Here is a 23,655-nt window from a genome sequence, read left to right on the forward strand (position 1 = left end):
GGTATGTTTCCCAGACGATGGAAAACACCTATATTGGGCAGCAGCGATGCAGGAAGATGCTGAAAGGCATCATTTCATACTTCATGGGAGGAGGCAATGGTAAACCCCTCCTACCAAAGACAATCACAGGGCTCTCTGGTCGCCAGGAGTTGACCCCGACTCAATGGCACACTTTACCTAATCATAAGCAAGCATGCTAGGGATCATGTATGGTGCTGGCTACTCCCTCTCCAAAGATGATCAATCCTTGCCCCTTTTTTCCCATTTAAAAGTTTTTACACCAGTCAAAACATTACTTACTTATTCTTACTAAGCAAGCCTTCTGCTGTGAACAGTCTCTTGTGCACTCAGAAGGGAGGACTATGCCATGCACAGGAAACCCATCAATGCTGTTGGTTTATTTTCTGGTCATGTTTTATGCGAGTTACCAAGGTCTCTATATGGAAAGGCAAAATAGAAAGCCTTTGATAAATATAAAAATATAGGCTATATTCCAAGAAAGACGGACAAGTGCAAAGAGAAAAAGAGAGGCAGGAATAAGCATAGCATATTCATCGAATCTTTCGGCCCTCTTCAGTCACACCTGTCCCTTATTATGCAGAAGACTAACACCAGAGGCAAAATAAGTGATATTTCCCAAGTGCCACATTACAGGAAACAGGTGCTCATTATGCAGCCACAAAGGCAGATATGGAGATAATCCGTGTTACTTCTAACACATTATACAGCCATTACAATAATGAAAGTACCAGGAATTTCCAGATTAACTCTGTCCCCAGCTTCTGTGCCTTAATACCGCCAATGATGAAAAAGTCTTTGCATTGAAGTACAACTCGGGGGTGGGGTGGGGGTACGAGGAAACACACACATGCAGATAGTACATACCTAGTTCATTGTACAGTCGACTTGCTTGAAAAAAGTCAGTCACAGTAATCCATGTTTACACTAAAGCCACTAAGTTGCATCTTGCAAGTGTTCTCTCCAAAAAATCACCTTGATTAATAATCCAGATTGTTACTAGAAAGTGAGATAACAGGCAGTATCCAGACTAACATTCTCCTTAGGTAAAAGTACATTCTGTTTGCGCGAGAGTGGGGAGGGAAATTTTTTTGCCGCTCCCACTTAATAAATATATATCCCTGAGGGTTGGAGAACTCTCAAGGACATTTTTTTGAGACAAAGGCTACAGATGGAAGTGGAAGAAAGATATAGTAACCCCCTCCCCACTCAAACAAGGGGAATGTACTTCCGTGGGCAGAACATTAATCTGGATGCTACTTAATGTTCCTCGGGTTCTGAGCAGAAACTAAAGTATACAAGCCATGCAGCAAGAAAAATCCGCCAGCATTCTACTAGCAGAAAGTCTGCATCCCCTACACATAAAAGGAGAAAATATGCCATAGATTTAAAGGTGCACTGGCAAACACACTTTTAGAGCAACAGCTTCCTACAAGCTTTTGAGTCAACTTACCTGGCAGAGTTGGGGGTCCCTATATGGAGAGGAGGTGGGGGGAAAGGTTACTGGCATAAGACAAGTAGTCTCAGAACATAGGCAGCAAAAATGTAGTATGAAATTCTTGACTACTGCCACTCAAGGCAAGAAACAATGGGGGCACAACTGCACAGGATATGGCTTTGGGGTGTATTTGCTTAGTTGTGAACTGATTTCAAGTGTTGATTTTGCAACAAAGCGACTCTGTTCTCAGAAACAGTTCCCAAGCATGTTTTATGCTACCCTGAGGCAGCACAACTTTTTATTAGTCTAGAAATTCAAACAGATGTATTATTGCCTTTTAAAAACAGACCACATCTCATTTACATATTATGCCAACTGTCTCTAGCACAAAGTATAAACATTTGACAGACTTTATCTTTGTAGCTGTAAACATAAAGGGCTGTATATAAAGACCCACTTCCTTGCTGCAAATATTATAGGAAAGCCATTTAGCTTTCATTTCAGGTAGATGCTGCAAGAAGCTGCAAATATTATAGGAAAGCCATTTAGCTTTCATTTCAGGTAGATGCTGCAAGAAGCTTAGTTTATGCACAAGTATAACCCCTGGCAAAGGTTGCATTTCATCATGGATATGGAGCACGGCTGACATCTAGAGGCCAGACTGTCTTATTCATACATCTGTCCATATCTTGCATTACTTAATCAAAGTTTAGATTCCCCATTAGTTATTGCTAGAATCCTACAGAATAATCTTCTGTAAAAGTAAGAAATACATTTTCCTCCAGTTAAGGAAGAAAATTTACACTTCAAGTCCTCATTTAGCTGATAAACACTGTACTTCCCAAAACTAAATCAGGCATCTGGAGAAGACCCAGATATCAAGAAAAGAGACAAGATAACAAAACATTGGAACTGTTTGTTTCCCCCCATTGGTTACAATAACTCATGGATCTGTACAGAAGTTGTAAGCCATCACTGCAAAAGTTATCACAGGTAGACAAGATGCTGCATTAGGTCTCAAAAGTCAAACATTCGTATTCCATCTGAACAGATTTGCAGAATCACAACTGTCCAATCTTGATGTTCGTCAGTTATCTGAACTACCCATTTATTGGCCTATACAAGACAGCATTATTCCCTGATCTTGTTGACTGCATCTGCAGGCACCTGGTTTCAGAGGTGGGGTTAACTAACAAGTGTAAAGAACATGTTGGTTGTGATGCAAAGTGCCTTTATTACAAGCACAGGGAGCAGCTGCTTATGAGATGGAGTGTGACCAAGGGCAGAAACCAAAGTCCTTTTCTCACTAGAGCCCACTGTTGTCAAGTGTACATCATTTCTGCCATGTGGGACATTTTCTTAGGGATATACAAGAAACACTCCATGTACCCTGAAAGGTCTTCCATAGTCACATCATCCACATAAGCCCTGGCTTGCTCAGAGCAAGACTTGAGAGAGCTGGAAGAAGTTCTTAATGGGAAAGATTGGGTGCTCTCTTGCACATGTGCTGGTCTTTCAGATGCTGATTGGCGAGAGTGTTGCAGGCCAGAAAACATGTATCGTTTCATGTCCTGCCATTGCTTACATTGGCAGGCCTCATCTGTGCACATACACAGATTCCCTATATTTTGCTCAGACACAGAATGGAAGTCAGAAAAACCTGTGGCCTTTAGAATTGCTGTGGGAAGACAGACATCAGCAGGCCTGTTGGGGGGTTGTTTGTTGGATATTTCAACAGTAGACACCCCAGAATGCTCAGCACTGGCTTGCTTTTGATCAGCATTGCCAAGAGGGTGACTGGCCTGGTCATTCTTTGCGGACTCCTTCGGGGCGACCACATCCAGACCAGGGCTGCTTTCAGAAGTGTCACTCGGGCTCTTATGCATGGGCGGGCTGCCAGAAGACGTTTGGGGACTGCAGTGGATGAATTTAGGAGGGTGGAGTATTGGAGACTTTGACTGGCGGTGACGCTGGGTTCTCACTATTCCTCGCAAAGGTTTCTTTACACACCTGGAAGATAGAATGTGCAAGTGAGCAGTTCAGTCTGCTGAGTTACACAGCCATTCATACTGTAAGCCATGAGGAGGAATGTAGTTAAACAGCTTTTTGCTCTTCCAAAAGAGCACTTCTTGCACATATGCTTTGGACAGAAAACTCTTTTCTTGCCAATGGCAATGTTAAGCAAAATACTGGAGAACTGTTATGACAGAGTCTATGGGCAGTGAATTGGGAAGAGGGAGGGTCCCTGCCAAGGGAAGCAGGGAGTAGCAAAAATTGTCCCTCCCTTCCATGCACAAACAGAAGTGTTTTGCTTGCACAAGCCTTGGTCAAAATCAGGGATTCTCAATGCTGGGTCCTCAGATGTTCTTGGACTTCAACTCTCATAATCCCCAGCCTCAGTGGCCTTTGGTTGGGGATTATGGGAGTTGAAGTTCAATAACATCTGGGGACCCAATGTGAAGAATCCCTGGCTGGTCTAGATGGCCCTCTATGAAATTACACCCATACTACTACAGACTAAAGTGTTTAACATTTCTGATTTCACAATAAGCAGAGGTGGTGCAAGGTAGGGGACCTCCCTTTAATGAATACATCCCCACACTTCCACCTTGCCTATGCAGGAGTACAGATACTTCTATAAGCAGAAATCCACAAATTCAGGCTTAGCCCACTAGTCAGCCATTATTTGTGGTGGCCACCAATCCACTCTCTTCCCTCAGATCCTTTTCTGGCACACCGACAGGAAAGAAGCAGGTCTGTCAGTTGCACTGGGCTATGGAGATGGTAATAAACAGTGGAAGCCTTCTCTCGACTGCTCAGAATGGATTGCTGTTTCTTAACTTCTCAAATATGGCAGTGGAAATCAGACCTCTGGGGAGGAGATGTGTGTGGTGCTTTCCAGAAGGCTAGAGACACTCACCACTGGTGAGCAGATTTGTACATGCCTGACTGTACGCAAGTATAAGCACAGGTCCAGTTCAGATTCTGATTTGTTTGCAAAATCAGCCTTTACAAACTAGGATTTGTTGCATTCAGACGTCACAGCTAGGGGTGTATGTGGACTGATTTTAGCAGTTCGGTCTGAATTTGAACAGAACCACTGGTCCTTGAACCGGTTCAGTGGAGCTGACTGGCTAGTCCATTGGTTTGACCCGGTTCAAGGGGATATACTTGTAAAGGAGAATCCAGTGGGGATTCCTCTTTACAAGCAAAGGGAAATCCTGGCTTTTAAAAGGCTTCTAAAAGGCGCCGGGGGGTGGGGGTGGCAAGAAGGCACCTTTAAAAGAAGTTGGAAGGCGCTTACCGGTCTGGCGCTTCCCCCAGCAGCCTACCCACACTGTGGCAGCGTGGTTCAGGAACCTTACAACTATTTTAAAAAAGGTACTCTTGCCACCACCCCCAGCTACCCTTTAGAAGCCTTTTAAAGCCAGGATTCCCTTTACTTGTAAAGGGGAATCCTCACCGAAATCACTTTTACAAGCATAGTCCCTTGAACTGTCGAACCAGTCCACCATGGACCAGGCTCGGTTGTGGACCAGACCACCTCTCCTGGAGACTGGTCTGGTCCACGATCGAATGGTTCGTTCACACAACTAGTCACAGCAAATCCTGGCTTGTTCCAAGCCACAATCAGAAGTATTCTTCTCCTTGCACATGGTGGGGTGAGGGGAGCATGCGAGCACTCAAGACTAGAGGACATGACACAGAACCAAGGTGAACTACGACTCCACATGACATCCGAGCTGATCCATAGATGCAACACTTGTGGAAGTCAGTGAGGAACAATTATAGTTCTGAACATTTCCTTCATTAATACAAGCAGCCTAAGACTTGTGCTCATTTTAGAAGTGAAGCAGGATTCTTTTGAAGAGGATAATAAAATGTAGCACTAATGTCTTCTTATTCCCCCCCCCCCAAAAGTGTGTCTATTAGACAACATCCCCAAATACTTACAAGTTGGCTAGTTTGCTTTATTCTAATGAAAGACAATGATGATACAGAAAAAGGAACATTGGGTCTTACCTGTGAAGGGTCCTTTTTCACTGTAATCGGAGCCCATCCTTAACATAGGGTAATTCCATTACGCTATCGAGATCGACAGGAAGTTAACACAGCTGAGTTTTCCTGAAGGTTAGACAGTGCTAATCCCCAGTTCCGACTGTCGTGCTGAAGGATGCTGTGCTGTGACGACTATGGAGAGAGAGAGCTGTATTTTGAGGTTAAGGTGAAGAACATAAGGAAGTGTTAGGGTAGGCTCACCGTTGCCACCAGATCGGCCCATCTGCGTGGCGTCATATGGTTCAAGTATCGCCCCAGTCTCTGTTAACACCTATTGAAACCACAAGTAAAAAACCTTACCCAATCTATGTACCTAATAACAAACTTCTTAAACATTTAAAAATATTTTTTTTTAAAAAAAACTTCCGCTGGAGACCTATCGGATATCGAACTACTTCCCCTTGACTTCCGCGGGGCAGGTCGGATGGGCTCCGATTACGGTGAAAAAGGACCCTTCACAGGTAAGACCCAATGTTCCTTTTTCCACCATAATCGGAGCCCATCCTTAACATAGGGACATACCCCAGCCAGATGAACAGTAAGTATTGTGTGGGCGGGTCGCGGAAGTCACGTAAAATGTGCTAGACCACCTGCTGGAGGACCATGCAGCTGAAGGCCACCTGCTCCTCGTGGAACGCTGAGATCTTGTAGTGTTTGATAAACGGACTGACTGAGGCCCACGTTGCTGCCTGGCAGATAGTCTGCAGAGATGCTCGGGCTGAGAAAGCTGCCGAGGTAGCTGCACTCCTCGTAGAGTGTGCTGTAATGCCTCGTGGTACAGGGAGCTCTAAAGTATTGTAGGCTGGTATAATGGTGTCGCGTATCCATCTTGCCAAGGTAGCCTTCGACACCTTTCTTCCCATGGTGGTGGGGTTGTAAGATACAAAGAGGGACTCAGTCTTGCGAAACGTCTTTGTCCTCCTGATGTATGTACGTAGGGCCCTCCTGATGTCTAGGGAATGCCATGACCTCTCCCGTGGGTGGGATGGCTTAGGGCAGAAGGAAGGAAGTATTACTGGTTGTGCCCTGTGAAAGATCGAGTTCACCTTGGGTAGGAAGGTAGGGTCCAGGTACAAGACCACTGAATCCTCTTGAAATACACACAGCTCCTTGCGCACCGAAAGTGCATTCAGTTCAGACACCCTGCGTGCAGAAGTGATAGCCACCAGGAATAGTACCTTCCCCGTGAGCACTCTGAGAGATGCCTCTTTAAGTGGTTCGAACGGTGATACTGTCAGTGCATTCAGAACCTTGTTCAGATCCCATGATGGGAATCTTGGCAATGGAGGAGGTGCCAAGTTGGAGGCTCCTCTCAGAAAATGTCTGATATGGGGGTGAAGGAGGAGAGACGAGCCCTTCGAATTTAGTTCCAGTATGGATGCTAAGGCTGAAGTCTGTCTGTGTAGTGTACTAGGCAGCATACCCTGATTCAGGCCGTCTTATAAGAATAGTAGCACTTTCCCCACCTTTGCTGTGATAGGTGCAATTGCCTTTCTTCTGCACCATAGTGAAAAGCTCCTCCATGTGGTTTGGTAAATTCTGTTGGTGGATGCACGCCTGGAGGCTAGTATCATCGTTTGTACCTTGTGGTTGTACCCTAGCTCCGCTAGCGCTTGCCACTCAACGTCCAGGTGTAGAGTTGGAGCCAATCTGGGTCGGGATGGAGAATGGGGCCCTGGAATAAAAGGTCTGGTCTCCTTGGAAGGGGCCAGGGTGGTAGCACTGACATTACGAGTAGGTCGGCGAACCACGGTCGACGTGGCCACCAGGGGGCAATTAGGATGACCTTGGCCTTCTCGTGTCGTGTTTGCTGGATCACCCTGGTGCTTATCGCTGTTGGAGGAAACGCACAGAGTAGGCCCTTCGGCCATCTGCTGGACAGGGCATCCGTCCCTTCTGCTCCTGGGTGTCGGGAGCCATGTCATGAACCGTGTCATGAATCGTGGCACCTTCTTGTTCTCGCAAGTGGCGAAAAGGTCTACCTCTGGTCGGCCCAAGACGTGGGCCATCCTCTCGAAGACCTCCTGGTTCAGGGTCCACTCTGCCGCATCTACTTGTCTCCTGCTGTGCCAGTCCGCCCTGTGGTTTGAGGCACCGCTGAGGTGTTCTGCTGTTATGGAGAGGAGGTTCCTTTCTGCCCACGTGAAGAGTTTTGCTGACTCCTGCATCAGCTGTCTGGATTTCGTTCCCCCTTGGTTGTTGATATGTGCCTTTGCTGTTGTGTTGTCCGTGCGAATGTGCACGTGTCGGTGCTTGATGTGTCGACGGAAATGGATCAGCGCCAACAGTACTGCTCTGAGCTCCAGCAGATTGATCGACCTTTTGGTTTCCCATGGGTGCCACCTTCCCTGCACGAACCGGTGACCCAGGTGTGCTCCCCATCTGTCCAGACTTGCATCTGTTGTTATTGTGATTCTGCTGGAAATGTTGAATGGTCGGCCCTTGGCTAGGGCTCTGGATCTCCACCAGTCCAGTGACACCCGAACTGTGAGTGGGATCTGGATGTGCAGTCGAGAGCGAGTTGCAATGTTGTCCTGGTACGGGCGCAGGAACCACTGTAGACTGCGGGAATGCCACCTGGCCCAGGGGGTGCATTCTATGCAAGCTGTCATGGAGCCCAGTAGTGCCGCCAGTGTCAAGAGGTGGCAGGAGCGTGCTTCCAGTACTGAAGAAGTGAGCCGAAATATCTTCTTCCTTTCTGAGTCTAGGTAGATGCAACCCTTGGATGTGTCGAAGATTGCTCCCAGATGTCTGAGCCTTTGGGTGGGTAATAGGTGACTCTTTTTCTGGTTCACCACAAAGCCGTGTGCGGTTAGGAGATCCAGCGTCTTCTGGACATCCTCTTTGGCCCTCAGTAGCGAGTGCGAGCGTATGAGAAGATCGTCCAGATACGGGTGCATGCACACACCCTTGGCCCTGATGTAAGCAATCAGGGCCACCATGATCTTTGTGAACAGTCTGGGTGCTGAGGACAAGCCGAAGGGCATTGCCCTGTATTGGTACTCCTGGCTGTCGAAGGTAAATCTGAGGAAGCATCGATGCTGTGGGTGAATCGGGATGTGGAGGTAAGCCTCTGACAGGTCCACTGATGCCAAGAACTCTCCTTCCCGTACTACTTGCTTGATTGTTCTGAGGGACTCCATCCTGAACGTGCGTTTCTTGATGTAGTGGTTCAGTGGTTTCAGATTTAGGACCACCTGCCAAGATCTGTCCTTCTTGGGGACCAAGAATAGAATTGAGTATGCACCTCGCCCAGCGTCGGTCCTTGGTACTTGCTCTATTGCTCTGATCCTGAGGAGATGATGTATGGCCTCTGTCATAGGGCTTTCTTCTTCGTGTTCCTGGGCACGGGAGTTTCTCGGAAGCTGTCGGGGGGTTGGGATGAGAACTCCAGAGTGAGGCCATGCAAGACCGTCCGGAGAACCCACTGGTCGGAGGTGGCCAAGGCCCAGGCTTCTTTGAACCCCTGAAGCCTGCCTCTGACCGGCACCACGTCATTGCTTGCGCTGGTGGAAGGAGGGTGCCCGATATTGCTTGTTGAAGGGTTGTCTAGGACCTCCCCTCTGTCGTTGTTGCCACTGGGGGCGACCCGTTGGTCGTTGGTTGTACTGCCGGTAGTCACGAAAGGAACTGCCTGACGAGTAGCTTGTCTGTCTGAAGGTGGGGCGGGAATATCTTCCCGCTCTGAATGGTCTCTGGCCCTCCGTTCTGGATGAAGGCATCACCTTCTTCTTGTCTTTGGTGTCTACAAGAACGGGCTCTAGAGCGTCCCCGAAGAGCTTCGCCCCTTTGAAGGGGGTTGAGGCCAGATTGAGTTTGGACTTAGAATCCACTTTCCAATGTTTCAGCCACAGGCAGCGTCTGACTGCCACCGCTGACACCATGGCTCTTGAGGCTTGCTGGATGCAGTCTAGGCTGGAATCTGCCATGAATGCTGAGGCCTTCGCCATCTTGTTGATGCCCTGCCTCAACTTTGTACTTTCCGGCGGAACCATCTTGACCAACTACTGATGCACAGGAAAAAAAAATAGAATTTGCTGCTGCTGCTCTGACAACGTTTGCAGAGGCCTCGTGAGCCTTTTTTAAAATTGATTCACACTTTTTGTCTTCCGGGGCCCTGAGTTGTTCATCCCCCTCCTTGCTCAGTATGGTTCCAGATACCAGTTGCATAATCAGGCCATCGACCGCAGGGGGAGCTATCAAGGCCTCCACCTCTTGTGGGACCGTGTACAATTTGTTATAAAAATAGGACACTGACCTGTGTGAAAATGGTGTGTTCCATTCTGCTTTGAGAGTGGCTAGGAACAGGTGCGGAAAAGGAACTATAGGAGTGGGGTTGGAGGTGGAGGGGAAAACCTCCTGGTCCTGCTCCTGTCTGACCTCTGGGGTATCCAGCGGGGCTACCACATTAATGGTGTGCCGCGCCTTTGTCAGCAGGACCTCAAAGTCTGCCTGGGTGAACAAGCGGGAGGAACTTGGTGCCTGTTGGGTCAGTTCCTCCTCCTCGGATCTCTCTCCCTCCTCTGTCCCCAAGGAGGGTTGGTCCTGGCTCTCAGGACCCTCGGGGTTGGGGGGTACTACCAGTTCCCTGCCTGGCGCTTGTGGGGCAGTGGGTGGTCTTGCCTCTGGGCCCTGTGGGGTTGGAGCTGCAGGGGCGATGGGTGGGCGCCTTCTAGCTCTTCTTTTGGGGGAAGGGGCTCCCTTCCCAGAGGAGGAGGAGGAGGAGGAGGAGGAGGAGGAGGGAGAGCGGTAGTGCCTCCTCTTTCTTGACGTGGGTGCCCTTGGGATAAAACGTCCTCTTTCCCCCTCGGGAATAGGCCCCCTGTAAACCACCGAATCTGGGGAGGAGGACGAATCTCTCCTATCTCCCGCTCCCAAGGGGGGTGGAATAGTTCCCTCTTCCATGGCCAAGGCAGGGAAAAGGCTCTTAAACTCCCTGGCTATAAAACTCCTCAGCCACGTGGCCCCCTCCTCCGAGATGGGTGGCTCTGGTTCTCCTTGCCCGAGCGGGGGTCTACTCACGTGTAAGGGGGGTTGAGCGGCGTGCCCGTCCGGAGCCCTGGTACCCCATGATCCCGTTGCGGGCGGTGGCAAGGCGCCCGTCGCTGTCTCAGCAGTCGCGGGCGGTGGTAGAGCGCCCGTCGCCGTTTCGGCTCCGTTCCCCCTTGCTTCCGTTCCCTGGTGGGCTAGCAGCCTCGGGGACGGTATCCTTCGTGGTTGTCGCTGCTGGCAAACTGCCTGCAAAAGCAGGCGTTCGCTCAGCCGAGCGACTGGAGGCTTGGAGAGCTTTCGGCGGCTTCCAGCAGCTCCGCTGCTTGCCGTTCCTTCTTCTTAGCTTTTTTAGCCTTTTTCCTTGGAGCAGCCTCGGCCCCCATAGAAAGTGTGGCCTTTTTAGGGCTCCTCTGCTGCCCAGCTGCTGTATCCGCCCCCGTTCCTAGGGTGGCGATTGGGGCCATTGCCTCCCCCTCGGACAAAGAAGCCATGATGACGTCGGCAGCGTGAGCGCGCTCCATTGGCGCGGCGGCGGCAAACTCAAGAGTTTGTTAAAGAAGAAAGTTTGAGCTCTGAGCGCAGTGCGGCTGAGCGAGAGATAAACGTAGCAGGTATAGTGCACGAAAGACAAGTAGAAATATAGGCAGAAAAAGAAGAAAAGGAATTGAAATATTTCGAGAGCTCTCTCTCTGCTGCCGATCCTGAAGTGACAGGAAAAGGAACTGGGGATTAGCACTCAGTCTAGCCTTCAGGAAAACTCAGCTGTGATAACTTCCTGTCGATCTCGATAGCGTAATGGAATTACCCTATGTTAAGGATGGGCTCCGATTACGGTGGAAAAAAGCCTTTTTAATAAGCAGTTGCTACATTGAGACAGATCCATGACAACACAACCTGTAGGCAGACATTCACACTATGCATGATGCAGGAATCAGAATTGTGTATATTCAGTTCCCATAGCACACTTACTCATGTGCAAGCATTTGGCTGTACTTTTGTACAGAGGCATACACATATAGGTCCTGTCTGCACAATCTGTACATCACAACAATGGAGGACACAACACATGTGGGACAGAACTATATGCAGGCTAGAATGAACCTGATCGCCTACTATACATGTAGTTTGTACTTTTGCACAGGGTTAAACACGCTTACATGCTTTCCAATGCCCAATAAATTACATTATCTCAACATACCAGATGAATCATTTGCATTAGTGTACAGGCTAGTCAGTTCCCTCACACTAGTACTAGGATCTGATAACACCGTATCATGGACTTGCAGCTAGCCTTTCAATTCCTGTGAGGTACTGATGTGCTGAATAAAGACCAGTGCCCTGATCTAGCAGAAGTAAGATCCCCTTGAAAAGTATTTTCCAGGCCATTTCAATCAATAGAAGTGTGAAGGCCAGTCAGTTATTTTACAAAAAGGGAATAGTTAAAGATTATCTGGAAGCAGGACAGTGACAATTTGCTCTGTTCTTCTTGAGCACAGGGTCATGCTTCAGCTCCAATGCTACAAGTGGTGTTACAGCTTAAGTGGCTCCAAGGCACTAAGATGTTGGACAGCACGCTAGCACTTCACATATGAAGTTAGTTCCATCCATCAGGTCCAACTCAACTTACCAGTGCCAGCTCTCTTTATTTGCACACACATTCTTCACTTTTGTTTCTTCTGTAGTTCTAACAAGAGCCCTTGGAGATGTCGCCTCATTCACAGGAAGCAAAGCAGTGGATCTAATGCAGGGGGGGAAAGTACAACATCACCATTTGAAAGGATGAGCAAAATAATGTCCCCTGCTAACTGAGCAAAGAGGCACCTTTTAAAAGTGCCGATTCTCTTTATTTAGCAGGAGAAGAGCAACTGGCCTTATCTATCCGCAGCACAGCACCCCTTCAGCGGCTGTTGCTGGTGTCCTTCTTGTTTCTTTTTTAGAATGTGAGCCCTTTGGGGACAGGGAAGCATTTTATTTATTTATATGTAAACCACTTTGGTAACTTTAATTGAAAAGCAGCATATAAATATTTGTCATAAATAGTGTCATGCCCGGGGTGGATCTATAGACTGTTTACCAAAACTATTTAGCATTGTACAGAGGAAAACATTCTTCTTGAAGCAAGTCAGCTAAGAAGAGGAGAGCTGGTCTTGTGGTAGCAAGCATGAATTGTCCTTTTTGCTAAGCAAGGTCCACCCTGGTTTCCACTTGAATGGGAGACTACACGTGGGACCTGAGGGGATGGGGCCACTCTGGGAAGAGCACCTGCTTGCTTGCATGCACAAGGTTCCAAGTTCCCTCCCTGGCATCTTCAAGATAGGGCTGGGAGAGACTCCCACGTATAACCTTGGAGAGCTGCTACCAGTCAGTATAGACAAAACTGAGATAGACCGACCCATGGTTTGACTCGGTATAAGGCAGCTTCCTGACTGATCTTAAGGGCTAAAACAGATGAACTGTGGAAGAGTCATGGTCAGATATGCCAACATTTTCTTGTTTACCCCAAACCAAACATGACTGGCTCTGAATCTGATTGGAACAGAAAAGCTGGAAGAGGGAGGGTTTAAACCTGCCCCCCTCACACCAACTGGCAAATTACACCCTCCCCCCACTAAATATTCACTGTGCTGAAGAAAAAAGTATTGGTATTTGTATGTTTTCTCATCAAGGCAAGGGGAGGTTTAATCCTCCCTCCCCTAGTGTTGCCACTCCAATCAGAATCAAACACTCCTCAAAAGATACTTTTACCTAAACAAAGATAAATTAAGAGAGGGATTCATGAGTCTCCCATGCAGTGTAGCCCTTGTTCACAGCTAAGCAACACATTTATTCCTTAAAGATAAATTGGCACATATTAGATGTGTGCTTCTGGTACACACAAAATGTGGTCAACAGTGGAACATATAAGCCTGCATTTTTGGATTCCCATCAACTGCAGAAATTAGTTACCTAGTTTTTCAAATTATCAAAATAAGAACAGAACTGCCTGAAGATCTGGAATGGCACTTTACCATTCTCTTGACATTTAAATCAAGAGGCTAATCAACCCAGACAAAGAAACCATTAACCATAAGAACTGTTTGATGCTCTAGAAGTGGCAACATCAGGTTCACTCTCTGCTACATTCCTGTACCTTAGATTAAAGAAAGAAGTGTTGAAGCTTATCATTACCCTTTGAATATGCCACACAACACTACGAAGCACTTCCTGAAACTGTACTTTCAAGAGACCATCACCAATGCCAGACAAATCAGCTTGTCCATCATCAGCAATCTCCTCACTGAGGAACCATGGCATGCTTCCAAGAAGCCTCAGGGTTTCTAAATCACTGCACCAGAAGCAGCAAAAGAACACACACACACACACACACACACACACACACACACACACACAAACTTATTGGTGTTTTTTTTAGCAAGTACTGTACATTGGTATAGGTATACTGCATCAATGAGAAGCATTCCAGTTGTCTGACAAACTGCGGCTGTATACTACATCATAAATTCCTTCAAGTTTCATTCTCTATCACAATAATGACTCAACCTTTCTACTTTAGTCTGCTTTGTCATGCTTATTCACTAGTTTCCATAGATTATATATCATCCAGTGATCCATTTTTAACAAATGTTCCATTTTTAACAGCCATCCACACATTATGTAGAAGCCAGAGGAAAATGTTTGCTTACTTGGGAAAAATCTACCATGGGGCAATTAAGATGAATCTGAAATAAACATAGCCCTGCAAGTTCTCCCATAAATATAGGGCATGTTTCTGAAATGCACAAAGAGTATCTTGCTTTTAGAGTAAACACTAATAATTTATTCCACCCTCTAGAGTATGACATGTGCAGCATCACTATTACTACTACAACAAAAAATATGTACACAGCGCTTTTCAACAAAAGTTATCAGAGCAGTTTACATAGAAAAATAAATAATAAGATGGCCCCCCGTCCCAAAAGGGCTCACAAGCTACAAAAGGAACAGGTAGACACCAGCAAAAGTCACCACAAAGATGCTGTGCTGGAGTTGAATAGGGACAGTTGCTCTCTCCCTACCACCATGCCAATGAGAACTTTTAAGCAGTGATCCCTTTGACAAGGTTCAACGTTTTTGGTCAGCTTTTCCTTGGAAAGAGGTAGAAGGTAAAGTGTGCCATCAAGTTGATTTTGACTCCTGGCGCCCACAGAGCCCTGTGGTTTTCTTTGGTAGAATACAGGAGGGGTTTACCATTGCCTCCACCCGTACAGTATGAGATGATGCCTTTCAGCATCTTCCTAAATCGCTGCTATAGTAGCAGCAGGGATTCGAACCGGCAACCTTTTGCTTGTTAGTCAAGCATTTCCCCACTGCGCCACTTAAGGTGACCTTTGGAAAGAGGTACAAGAACCCTATTCTTGGGAAACAGGCTCTGCATATTTATTCATGGATAGAGAAGAGATGCCCAATAATTGTATGTCAGATGTCTCATGGAGGTCACCAATCCCATCCACCCTCTGATTAACTAGAACGACTAGCTATATTACCACTAGTACTCCCACCAAGCATACAGTAGATGCAATTCCACCAAGTGGCTAAAAACGACCAACAGAACTACACTCTCCAGAGCATTTGTCAGAGAGGATACTAAACAAGCCACTGGCCCGAGTCACTAAGTTTGCTCTTATGAAGCAGTTGAGTCAATAGACTGCTACCAATGATGACAGACCAGGAAAACATGTGCTCTATTCCAGTATGACTCCTTTAAGACATGCTACCTTACTGTTAACTGCAAATAAACTGAACTTCGTTGGCTACATTAGAAGATTGTTACTAAAGTACTAAGTAGCATCAAAGTACAGCACCTCATTTAAAATACACAGGTATGCTCTTTAAATACAGCTGTGGCCAATTAAAGGCAAATGAAATGTAAAATGAATCAAAGCAACTCACTTGGAGGTAAGTGGATTACCAAGTCATGCCTGACATACACACATCACTAGACTTCTCTCAAAGCTGCACATTTCTCAAGATGATGCTCTGCAATTATTTCCTCAATCCGTTCTATCACTCAATTCAGACACCATGTCAAGTTTGGGCTTATGCCCACCTAACCATAGTTTGATCACAAGCTGCTATATGAGCTTCCAAACATACAACAGGCAAATCAAGATTTAGAGTTGTCTTCTTTTTTCCATCCTTTCAGCTTTTCAAGTTTAGAAATCTACTCTCATATCTATGATGCAGCAGCCTCTGAGGGCAGAACAATGGCCACATTGAGTATGGCTTGCCAATTCCAGCATCAAGGCAAACCATAGTAAGCATAAGCTATGGTTTGAAAGTCCAGCAAATCCTGGTTTTGGATTCTGGTTACCCGAAGAATTGCAAATTATGTTGTGCCCTTTGTGACAGTAGCATTTCAGTTAAAATTAGTTTCTGGGCACAGAATTATATCCTGCAATAAGTTTAGGTTATATTTGCTTTTCAACTAATTCACAGGTGTACTGCAGCAAGTAAGTACTGCAAGTCAAGAAATTATCAGTTCAAAACTAATCTGTCATGAGCTCATTACATAGCAACCTTAGACAAGTCACTGCCCTCTGAGAATCAAGCTGATCCTATGTTTAGTAAGGGAATACTACAACCTACCCTACGAAGGAGGACAAGGAAAACTTACCGAGCTAATTATGTGAAGTGCTCAAATGGCACTACACTCACCCTCCCTCCCTCCTGGTGTGGCAGAAGACATAGGTCTGGGGTAACAGAGGCAAGGAATTTCCTAGCCATCAGCATGCACTAATCATAGATATATTCAACCTTCTCTCCCCAACCTTAAAAAAAGAATTACAAAGCCAAAGCCTGTTCCAATTTCACACTGTGTCGTACATACAACATTCAGAGTTCTATTTTAATAGTTGCCTGGGTGCTTACCTTTCTGCATCAACTCTTAGCTTTTTGAAAGCTGCTTGGAGATTCTCCTCGATCTCCAGCATTGTTGGGGAACAATCCACTGCTCTTTTTCTCTGCAGGCTAAAAATATATATATGAAAGCAAATCAGAATAAGATAGGAGCATCTAAAGCTGAATACAAAGTTATATACTATACTTCTCTAATGAAGGTAATATAGTCCTAAGGACCCTAGCAAAACATAAGGAAATAAACAATTCAGTGTGAACTCTTCAGTAATACACTTTACTTCTGCTGGAAGAAGATAAAATGATATAAAAGTCTATGAGCCAAGAAAGCAATAGTAAGCTGCATTGGGACACAATTTAGGTGCTTCTAGTTGCTGTGCTAAAGTAGGCCAGAATTTTCAAAAGAAAGGAGTTACAATGTAAGTACTATTTCACACATTTGTAGGACTGCTTCACTATTACCAAGTCTGTATAAGGAAGGAAACTCTTTATGAAAGTAACACACACAGGCCATACAGTATATGATACTAGGTTGAAAGGAAAGGTTGTGCCGTCGAGTCAGTGTCAATTACTGGCAACCACAGAACCATGTAGTTTTCTTGCTGGAATACAGAAGTTTACCATTGCCATCTCCCGTACAGTATGAGATGATGCCTTTCAGCACCTTCCTATATCGCTGCTGCCCAATATTGGAGTTTCCCATGTTCTGGGAAACACACCAGCGGGAATTCGAATCAACAGCCTCCTGCTCACTAGGCAGGTTACTTCCCTGATGCACCTACAAAGGATACTGCAATCTTGCACTCATTTGTTGATTCCTGTCCAAATATGCCTTGCATTTTAGAATTTTGTAGTATATTCTACAAAATATACTTAGAAGGCACATATCCTTTTTAAGCCACTGGGGGAGGGGGGGCGAGCCTGGTAAGCAGCCTTTACACAATTATTTATGCCAACTTTTGGAAATAAGTTGTTGTTGTTGTTGTTGTTATTAATTCAATTTATATACCACCCTTCCAAAAATGGCTCAGGGCAGTTTACACAGAGATATAATAAATAAATAAGATGGCTCCCTGCCCCCAAAGGGCTCACATTCTAAAAAAAACAAAAAACAAGATAGACACCAGCAACAGTCACTGGAGGTACTGTGCTGGAGGTGGAGGTACTGTGCTGGAGTTAACTGAATTCAATGGAACTTCTAAATAAACATGCATAAAATCAGTTAGCGTTCTCACAAAGGTGTTTCATTCTACCAACAGCAAGAACTACCAAAGTATTAGCAGTTTTCCAAGCAGGATACACTTGGAAAGCAATGCTTTAAGAAAGATTTATGATTATCTGAGTAATTCAGAAAGCAAAGTTGTACACATCTGGCATCATTAATCATAATTATTCATTTGATGATTTTCTACTGAAATCTAAGCATATCACCACTTTTGTTATATATCATTTTACCACTCTTACACAAATATGTAAGCTGTGGAATATAATCTCTTTTCATTATTTCTATTACCATGAATCTTTCAGGTAGTTTCTACAGAGCTCTAGTTGCTTTGCTTAGGGCAACACGTATTATAACAACTGAACCCTAGGATGTTCATTATGAAGCAAGTCCCACTAATGCAACAAAATTTACTTTCAAGAAAGTGTGTAGAAGATTGCAGCCATTATATAGACTGGCATTCCCTTACAGACTGTGCACATTTAGAAATACTAACAGAAAACATAACCGGCTGGCAAGATATCCTATCAATGTAAAACATGGCTAAGACACTGCTGTTCACAGAAAGGAGTGGAATTCAATATGGTGATGTTGAAAACATCTTTATTACCCAGTACTTTCTTAGGTGTAGTTCTCTCAGGGGCCCCTTTGGGTTGCAAGTGGAGGCTCACATGATGGAATTTTCCCCATACAAAATAATCCATTGCATACCAAAAATTAGGTAAAAAGGTAAAGTTGCACCATTGAGTCGGTGTCGACTCCTGGCGACCACAGAGCCATGGGCTTAGTTTGCAGTTGAAAACTACCAAAATACAACCAAGCTTAACGCACAAGACATTTTCCCCCCTGAAATAAGACCCACAGAATTCAATTGGATTTACTCCCAAGCATGCATAGGTATCAAGAAGTCATTCTGAACTCAGTGGGACTTACTTCAGAGTAACCATGCATAGGATCTTGAAAGAAAGCAATTGAAGTATAAATAAAATTATCTGAAATCATTTTGTGTCAAGCGACAACAATACAACTGTGTGTCTCTATTATTCTACGTAGAACCATTACTACAAACAAAAGCTAAAACCTTTTGAAATATTTAATTGATATGCCTAAATTGTGTATAGTCTCAAATATAACCCAAAAGATTTTAAGTCTGTAGTTCTCAAATTACCAAAAGATAAAATGAAAGCAGTAGAAAATATATTGCCAGAAAAATGCTCACTTGGACACACTCTCCCCCCTACTCCACTCAGCTGATGATGTTTGTTTGCTCTGAAATGATTCAGTTCAGACAGGTTTCTTAGTTACTTGTTTGATGGATGTCATTATGACACATCCAGAAATGTGAATGTGTCATAATGTATGTTGAATCAGGCAACAAGATAGGAAGTAGTTACAAGCCTGCTTCCTATGATATTACTATTACTGCCAAAGCAGCTGGATGTCAGAAGTACAAACAGCCTAACTACAGAAAACCTAACTGAAATAATATTTACAGAAGTGCCTTAAGAACTGAGCTCTATAGAGTGAATAGAGAATATAAAGTGAATTAAAAAACACTTCCTATCTAGAAACGTGTGGTGGCATTCTTACAATTAATAATCACCCGGCCACTGCTTGTTACAACAGAAAAGATTTGTTTTTAAAAAAACCAGCTGTTTAAGAAAGAGTCCCAAATTCGGTAATGTATTAAGCAGAAGTTAGGAACATAAAAATCTCCCCAATGACCTTCTTGCAACCTTTGAGTGAAACCACAATCCAAGAGGCTACTGTGCTGAGAGCCTTAAAGTTCTTAGCTGATTACTATTCATAGTGTTTGCTGAAAGTCTAGCGATCACAGAATTGCAGCTCCACTTTGTGCCAAGTATAGAAAACTTCAGATGATGCTCTCCCTACCTCTAGTCTAACAAACAGCAGAATAAGTGTACTTCTAATATTGCAGCAAAGTATATGCATTGTGGGCAGCTTCATTGTTTCTGAACCATTTAATGTATTTAGTGGGGTACTCGCTTCTCTCTCTGTTGCCTCTAGCTATACATTCAGACTGGATCATAGGGAGCTGCCATATACTGAATCAGACCATTAGTTTATCTAGCTCAGTATTGTCTTCACAGACTGGCAGCAGCTTCTCCAATGTTGCAGGCAGGAATCTCTCTTAGCCCTACCTTGGAGATGCTGCCAGGGAGGGAACTTAGAACCTAGATGCTCTTCCCAGAGCAGCTCCACCTCCTGAGGGGAGTATCTTACAGTGCTCACATGTAGGGATGTGCACGAATGGTCTTCGGCACCGGCGGGGGTAGTACTTTAAGGGTGGGGGAGCGCCGCGTTTCCCCCGCAGGCGCTCTGAAAATTTCAAGCCCCTCGGGGCGGCAGCATTCCTCCCTGCTGCCCCATTCCCCCCGTCGGCCAGAATTGGCCGGAAGTTGCGAGCGCGTGCGCACGCACTATGGGCGCACGCACTACGGGTGCACGTACGCATGCAACTTCCAACCACTTCTGGCCGACGGGGGGAAATGGAGCAGCAGGGAGGAACGCTGCCGCCCCGAGGGGCTTGAAATTTACAGAGCGCAGGCAGGGAAAACGCGGCGGGGGGGTGAGTACACCCTCCCCCGCCCTTAAAGTACTACCCCCGCCGGTGCCGAAACACCGAATACCGCCCCAGTACCGAAACGTTTCGGAGGCCTTTACAATGGCCTCCAAAACGTTTCAGGCACATGCCTACTCACATGTGGTCTCCCATTCAAATGCAACCAGGGTGGACCCTGCTTAGCTAAGGGGACAAGTCATGCTTGCTACCACTAGACCAGCTCTCCTCTCCTTGACTGAGATTTACTGAGTCAATCTAAAAGCCAAGCTACCATGTACACTACAGCTTCAGTCAACACACCCAGGCCAGGTATCCTACTAGTCATAGATCAACACAAAGCCCAGGAGAAATGTCACTTTTTAACATAGCTAAGAGAACAGGTACACACCAGACCCCAGCCTACAACATCCCTTGCTTTTAGCACTGCATGTGCTCTGAATGTATGGATGAAATACATTTCAGAAAGGTAGCTGTGTTTGGCTTCATAGTACCATGAGACACAGAACAACATGTGGCTGGTCTGGCCGCTGTGACAGGTTTGCTAGGTTTTTCGCTGATAGTTGCTCGCCTTTGGTCGGAGTTGGATTCCAATTGGTCAGTATCCACTGAGGTAAGAGGCTGGGTCTTGTGATACTATGTGGGATACCTTTGAGCTTGTTGAGGCTGATGATGTGGACAGGATTCTCGCCAATGTGGGCACAGTGACCTCTAGCCTGGACCCTTGTCCCTCCAGTCTCATTAGGGCTCCGAGGGGGAATGTTCTGTCCTGTCTTCGTGAGACGATTAATTCCTCTCTTCGAGAGCGGTTTGTTCCATCAGCCTTTAAAGAAGCGGTGCTCTACCCCCTCCTGAAGAAGCTTCTCTCTACCCTGATAATCTGGATGACTATCATCCGATCTTCAATCTTCCTTTTCTTGGTAAGATTCTGGAGAAGATGGTTTGTGCTCAGTTGATGAAAGCCCTGGAGGAAAGTGATTTCCTGGATCTTTGCCAGTCAGGTTTTAGGCCACAGCACTGAAACGGCATTGGTCGCCCTGTTGGATGACTTGCATCATAACCTTGATATGGGAAGCACACCTCTCTTGGTTCTTCTTGATCTTTCAGAGGCCTTCGATACCATCAACCATGCTATCCTTCTGGAGCTGGGCCTTGGGGGCACTGTTCTTCTGTGGTTCCGATCAGTTTTCCTTCTAAGAGGGATCCCCAGATGTTGTTGACTACAACTCCCATAATCCCCAAGCAAAAGCCACTGCAGCTGGGGATTCTGGAAGTTGTAGTCAACAACATCTGGGAATCCCTCTTAGAGGGAACAGTGGTTCTGATCCTATCTCACAGGGCAATTCCAGTCGGTGTCAATTGGGGGTGAGGGTTCTGCACCCTGGCCCCCTTCTTCTGGGATTCCACAGGGCTCAGTCCTTGCTCCTATTCTCATTAACATCTACATGAAGCTGCTGGGCCTGATCATCTGTCAGTTTGAGGTAAATTTTCATCAATATGCTGATGATACTCAGCTTTATATCTCTACCCCTGGCCAAACAGGTGATGCCATCCATGTGGTGGCTCAGAGGCTGTCAGGACCTGGATGGGTCAAAACAAGCTCAGGCTCAATCCCTCCAAGACTAAGTTGCTCTTGTTCAGTTTGCGATCTGGCCAATTGCTGTGTGAGTTTATCTCTTGACGGGGTTGTGCTTCCCTTGAGAGGGACTCTTCGTGATCTGGGGGTCCTTCAGGACTCACGGCTCCTGCTTGAACAACAGGTGAAGGCCATGGCCAGGGGTGCCTTTTCTTGACCAGCAGGCCCTAGCAACAGTCACTCATGCCTTTGTTACCTCTCATTTGGATTATTGTAATGCGCTCTACCCTAGGGTTGACTTTGAAAATGATTCGGAAGCTTCAACTAGTCCAGAATGCAGCAGCCCGTCTCATTATGGGTGGACATAGATTTGAGAGTGTCACACCTCTTTTACGGTCACTGCACTGGTTGCCTGTTCGCTTCCAGGTCCAATGCAAAGTGCTGGCTTATGGGTTTAGCACCGGTATACTTCCAGGATCACCTCTCTCAGCTGTTTGTATCCCAGCCTGTGAGTTCTTCTCAGCTGGCCATCCCTCTTCTTTGAAACATTCTCTCCCCCCCCCCATTCATTCAGTCCCCTCCCTGGCTGATTTTAAGGCCCTTCTTACAACTCACCTGTTTTGCCAGGCATTTGCCCTTTAATTATTATTATTTTTTAAATGATTGTTATTGGTATTATTGTTGTTCACCACCTAGAGTCTTTAGAAGAGGTGGTATATAAGACATTTTTAATAAATAAAATAGATAAAATGTGGCATAAGCTTTCATGGGCTCTGGCCACAAAAGACTAACTAATTTGTCCTTTGTGATCAGAACTCATAAAAGTTTATGCCACAATAAATATATCAGTCTTTAAAAAGTGGTGCCACAAGAACCAACATATTAGGCTAATCTAAACTCCATGTCATACCCTATTTAGTAAAACATTCATACCTCATCACCATGAGGGAACACACTCATTCATAGCAGTTCACAAGAAGAAAGTTTAAAATAATTGGCAAAGATATGGATTATTTTTTTTTAATCAGAACATTACACAAGCCCAAAGACTCTTAAAGAGTCTTGGCCACACACAGTAATGCCAACAATTAAGTGGACATACAAATCGTTTGGGGTGGGGGTGAGAATTCCACAAGATAGACGCTACAGCTGAGAAGATCTAGTCTCTCGCTATTACTACTATTCATATCTATATCCCATTCTTCTTCCAAAATACTTCAGAACAACATACATGGGTGCATTTTAACTTCACAACAACCCTGTGAGGTAGGTTAAGCAGCGAGAGACTAGCTCAAGCCCACCCCGTGCCCATGTGCCAAGCCCAACCCAGCTAATACTACTACTACTAAAAAGGTCATCGAGTTTTGTTTTTAAATGGCAGGGCTTTTGTGCCGTTAACGCAGTCACCTAGCTGGCAGAAGCTCAACCAGTGAGGCTTTCTCCGGCATGCAAGCACTATCACAACGAATGCTTCACCGGCTGAGTTTCTGCTTGATACACCAAGCTGAACAAGAACTTGCTTGGAAGGAGAACTTACCAGAGTAAGCCGCAGTGGCTAGAAAAGAGCCACACAGGCACCGCGAGAGGCTCAGACCTACAGAAAAGGGAGTTTGGGGAGACTTACACAGACGGGGGAAAGTCCGCCGAGTCCTTCGCGTTCCCTGCGGTGAGCGCCCCTGGGTTTTGTGAAGGCTGAGTGAGAGAGTGAGAGTGAGTGGCAGGCAACGAGGACCCCGGATGTAAAAGCATCGGCCTTTAAGGAAACCAGAGAGTCCTCCACAATTCAAGCGAAGTCCTGGCGGAGGGAGAATAGCGCTTATCTCTGCGCACGCGCAGCGTGGTCTAAGCGCCGCCTTACCTTCCCTCCTTTACGTAAG

The 23,655-nt window shown here is 45.8% G+C and overlaps 2 protein-coding genes across 4 annotated transcripts in view; both read right to left on the minus strand.

The window, feature by feature from the left end:
* Window positions 1-3,396, minus strand: part of JPH2 (junctophilin 2) — a 110,212-nt gene extending 106,816 nt beyond the window's left edge. The window contains exon 1 of the mRNA XM_053245539.1: window positions 3,259-3,396. The gene's annotated coding sequence lies outside the window, so the exon portion shown is untranslated. The remainder of the gene's footprint in view (window positions 1-3,258) is intronic.
* Window positions 1,713-23,654, minus strand: LOC128323038 (oxidative stress-responsive serine-rich protein 1-like). 3 transcript variants are annotated; one of them, XM_053245542.1, is made up of 4 exons: window positions 23,403-23,654; window positions 16,415-16,513; window positions 12,135-12,245; window positions 1,713-3,466 (listed from the first exon to the last, which is right to left on the minus strand). In XM_053245542.1, the coding sequence occupies exons 1-4, from the start codon at window positions 23,525-23,527 to the stop codon at window positions 2,779-2,781; spliced, it is 1,023 nt and encodes a 340-aa protein (XP_053101517.1). In that variant the 5' UTR covers window positions 23,528-23,654; the 3' UTR covers window positions 1,713-2,778. The 3 variants fall into 3 exon arrangements, with proteins under 3 accessions (XP_053101517.1, XP_053101519.1, XP_053101518.1); XM_053245544.1 differs by having other exon boundaries at window positions 23,316-23,453; XM_053245543.1 differs by lacking the exon at window positions 23,403-23,654 and adding an exon at window positions 18,841-18,928.
* Window position 23,655: the final 1 nt, after the last annotated feature.

This window comes from Hemicordylus capensis, chromosome 4, assembly GCF_027244095.1.
Source record: "Hemicordylus capensis ecotype Gifberg chromosome 4, rHemCap1.1.pri, whole genome shotgun sequence".
In the NCBI taxonomy this organism is placed as follows: domain Eukaryota; kingdom Metazoa; phylum Chordata; class Lepidosauria; order Squamata; family Cordylidae; genus Hemicordylus; species Hemicordylus capensis.